General features: G+C 62.8%; 1 protein-coding gene across 1 annotated transcript in view; it reads right to left on the bottom strand.

The window, feature by feature from the left end:
* Nucleotides 1–3,694, bottom strand: part of SARDH (sarcosine dehydrogenase) — a 44,539-nt gene that overhangs the window by 38,870 nt on the left and 1,975 nt on the right. The window contains exons 2-3 of the mRNA XM_004714527.2: nucleotides 1,600–1,958; nucleotides 627–805 (exon numbers count right to left, since the gene is read on the bottom strand). Coding sequence (XP_004714584.1) covers nucleotides 627–805; nucleotides 1,600–1,930 — 510 coding nt within the window. The 5' untranslated portion in view covers nucleotides 1,931–1,958. The remainder of the gene's footprint in view (nucleotides 1–626; nucleotides 806–1,599; nucleotides 1,959–3,694) is intronic.

Genomic DNA, 3,694 nt, shown 5'->3' with positions numbered 1-3,694 from the left:
GGGAGCACAGCCAATCAAAGCCTGGGGTCGGGAATCTAGACGGGGCGTGGCAGGGACTGAGCCTTCAGCTTGGGGATTTGAGCAGACCCTTGGACAGATGAGCTGGTGGGGGACGAGAAGCAGACCCCACAACCTGGTGTCCCCAGAGTCCACGGTGGGCTCCCAGGCGTTGCCCCACAGCTTGTGCCCCCTCCCCCCGGGCACCCCCAGGCCCATGAGTCCCACCCTTGAGCCTGCAGCCCGGGGGCCCAAACCACGTTCATCTGTGTGTCCTAAGGGACCCTCCTCCGCCCCGCGCATTGCAAGTTGGGGGGTAGCCTGGCTGCTCTGGTGGGGGACCAATCCCACCCCCAGTCCCCAAAACCGAACCAAAGCAGAGAAGCGATTCCAGCGCCAACCGAGCCGTGGGACGGCTGGTGGATTCGAGCGTTAGCCGCTGAGCGAGCGCTGGACCATTGTGCCACCAGGTGCCCCATCCACGGCTCCCACAAAGTCAGGGGCGCGTCTCAGCAAGTAGCACCTTCCCGTCTGCCCCAGCAGGGCCCCAAGATCTGCGGGTAGCGGGGGTGAGCCTTCCCTGGGCCCCTACTCGCGTGACCCGCCCCCAGCCCCGGGCGCGCACCCACCGACATGAGCCGCTTGTACTCGTCCAGCCGCTGCCGGTTGGAGGCGATGAACAGCCCCCCGTTCTGGATCCAGCCTGTGTGCAGCCCCGTCTCTTCCTCCAGGTCACGGCTCACCACGCGGCGCGTGTGGGCCAGCAGCTCCACCTCCACGTCGCTGGGACGCAGCTGCCACAGCAGGCCTGGGGGGACCGGGCCGTGAGCTCTCACTGCACCCCCTTCTCCAAGAGGGGCAGCAGGTCTGACCCAGGCTGTCTCTGCAGGCCGTGGGGAGCCCGCGGGTTCTGAGCTGGAGATATCGGGGTCAGAGCTGTGTCTTAGTGTGGTCGCCTGGGGCAGCTCACAGGATGCACCCCTCAGGGGTGGACGTGGCCTCTGGGAGCTGGACTGCAGGGACACAGAGGGCCCACTCCCTGACCAGTGGGAGAGGGGGCCAGGAAGTTGGAGGGTGTGAGCTTGAAGGGGAGACAGTCTTGGGGGAGGGCAGAGGTTGCGGACCCTCCCTAGGGGCTTTGTGACCTAGTGGTAACTCGGTGGTCAGTGGCCTCACAGTGGCCTCTGGAACTGGCCACGCTGGGAGTGTGTGCCCGAGACCGGCAGGAGAGCCAGGTAGTCATGTGTTCTGGGATATGCACACAGTAGGTGCTTAATAAAAATTACCAGGTCAGTCTAGGTGGGCGCTGCAGAAGTTCCTAGTGGGCATAGAGGACCCTGCCCTGCACCCCTCACCTCCTTGCTTCCCCATGGATGCTCTCCACCCATAGTGGCTCGGTGGGGGATGGGTTTTCATTCACTAAGACAGGAGCTCGGGCCAGCAGGCCTCCTCACTCCTCCCTGAACCTGCCCTGACCAGTGGTGCACCCTGAACCTCTACTCAGTACCCCCCGCCATCCGCTGGCAGCCTGAGCCTGCCGACCCTGAACTGGCCCTGTGGGTCCGTGCTGGCCCTGACCCTCCCAGCACCCTAGGGCCCTACCCGCTGTGTGCCAAGTGGTCCCCGAGGTCAGCCGGTCACGCTCCAGAAGCACAGGGTTGTTCACGCCCAGCTTGGCCAGGTGGTACAGGGTCTGGCAGCCCAGGCTGCCCCCGCCGATGACCACCACGCTGGCTGTGCTGGGCAGGGGCCGAGTCGGGCCTCGGGCTGCCTCCAAGCCATCCGGCTCCTCCTTCAGCGTCCGCTGGTATGGCACACTCTTCTCCGCCGGGGGTCTGGCCGCGCTGCTCAGGGGGCAGAGTCCCAGGCCCTGAGCGGGGCTCTGCCGAGAGTGGGCGAAGGCCACCCGCAGGGCCCGGCTCAGGGAAGCCATGGAGACTCCACCTGGACACCTCAGGGTGCTGTGGAGGGGGCACAGAGGGGGGGTTAGTGGGAGCCAGGGAGGGGGCCGTCACGGTGCTCCTTCCTGTTGCCTTCCCTGGTGCATCTGTCCATTAGCTCATTCATGCATGCGCGCATTCATTCCTTCTGCGATCATTCACTTGTTCATTCATTCACTCCCGCAGTTGTTTGCTCATGTGTTCATTCATGGGTGCTGTCATTTCATGCATTCATTCACCTGCTCATTCACTTCTTCATTTGGCCATCCGCTCATTCATTGGCTCATGTGTTCACTCATTGGTGCTGCCATTCACTGATGTGATCATGCATCCGTTCCTCTGCTGATTCACTTGTTCATTTGCCCATCTGCTCATTCATTCATTCGCTCATGTGTTCAGCCACTCACTGCATGCATTCCTCTTTCACTCACACACTCCGTCTCTCATACAGTCACTCATTCGATTGCTCATCCACGGGTTCATTGATTCATTCCCTGAATGTTTGTATAGTGCCCGGTTCTATGGTGACCCCTGGGGGGACCACGGTGGGAGGAAGTCCCTCAGCCCCAGAGGGGACAGGTTACAGAGCTGGGAGAGGGCCACTCAGGGGCAGAGGAGGCTCCTGCCGAGGACACGCTGGGCCTGAGACCCAGGGACAGGGTGACTGTGGAGCTGGGGAGAGGGGGGGAGGGAGAGGCCCAGAGACAGAGGGTCCCTGTGACCCTCAGGATGTGGAGAGTCCAGAGAATGATGGGAGCATGGGGTCCATGAGAGGCCACCACCTGCCTCACCAGCCCTAGCAGACCAGTAAAGTTCGGGGTGAGATGTGGGTGTCCAGGGAGGGACAGGAGTGGGCACACAGAGGACCAGGGGAGGGGAGGGGAGAGGCCTGGATTGGGGATGGAGTCACGTGAGCAGGCCGACTTCAGGACCAGGAAGACAGAGAAGGCTCAGAGAGGGGAAGGTGTGGAGCAGGGCCGCCCCAGGGGGGGGATAGACAGGTCCACCCTCCAGGTGCACTTGGCCATCAACTCTGGGAGGGGAGGGGTCCTGAGATCATAAGCATCTCAACAGCCTAGCCCCCAGCCCTCAGGGCCACCTGGTAGTCCCCATCCCAGAGTTCAGGGGCAATGTCAATGACAGTAGAATGTACCCAGAGAGAAGGTGCAGGCACGCGCACTGGGCGGAGGGCAAGACAATGCACATGCACCTTGCAGAAGCAGCACCGCCTGCACTGACGCTCACCAAAGTAGCTCCCTGCACCTGTACCCCTGCTCAGGTAACCCTGCTCCCTGCTCCCTGCATTTCCAACACCCCATCCACCCCCCCACCCCAGAGCACTTAGAAAGCTTCCACAGAAACCATTTCTGGGGTCCCTCCCAGGACCACGCCTGCATCTCAGAGCACAAGCCCGGGCTCAGAGGCCCAGCAAGGTGAGTGGCCACCTGGCTGTCCAGTGCTGGGTGCCAGGCCCAGCCTGTGTGACCCAGCTGCCCTCTCCTGCCCCTTTCCTGACCCCCTGATGGTGGCGCCCAACTCGGGGCTGGCTCGGTCAACCTGACCCTACCCTGCCCGCCACTCCTGTGGCTCTCAGGCCACCAAGACAGCCCCTACCTGGTCACCCTCTGGTGCCCTTCTAGCCAGAGGCGGCAGACAGGACAGGAACACCCCCTCTAGGGACGTCTACACATACCTTCTGTCCTTCTCTGAGCCCCTGTGCGTGGGAATTCAGAAGGCGTTCTCAGCATGCCCGCCTG

Source organism: Echinops telfairi, unplaced genomic scaffold (genome assembly GCF_000313985.2).
Source record: "Echinops telfairi isolate 266 unplaced genomic scaffold, ASM31398v2 ScPeMD7_25;HRSCAF=90, whole genome shotgun sequence".
Lineage (NCBI taxonomy): Eukaryota > Metazoa > Chordata > Mammalia > Afrosoricida > Tenrecidae > Echinops > Echinops telfairi.
The sequence above is the reverse complement of the archived record's forward strand: the minus strand, read 5'-3'. Positions and strand labels throughout refer to the sequence as shown.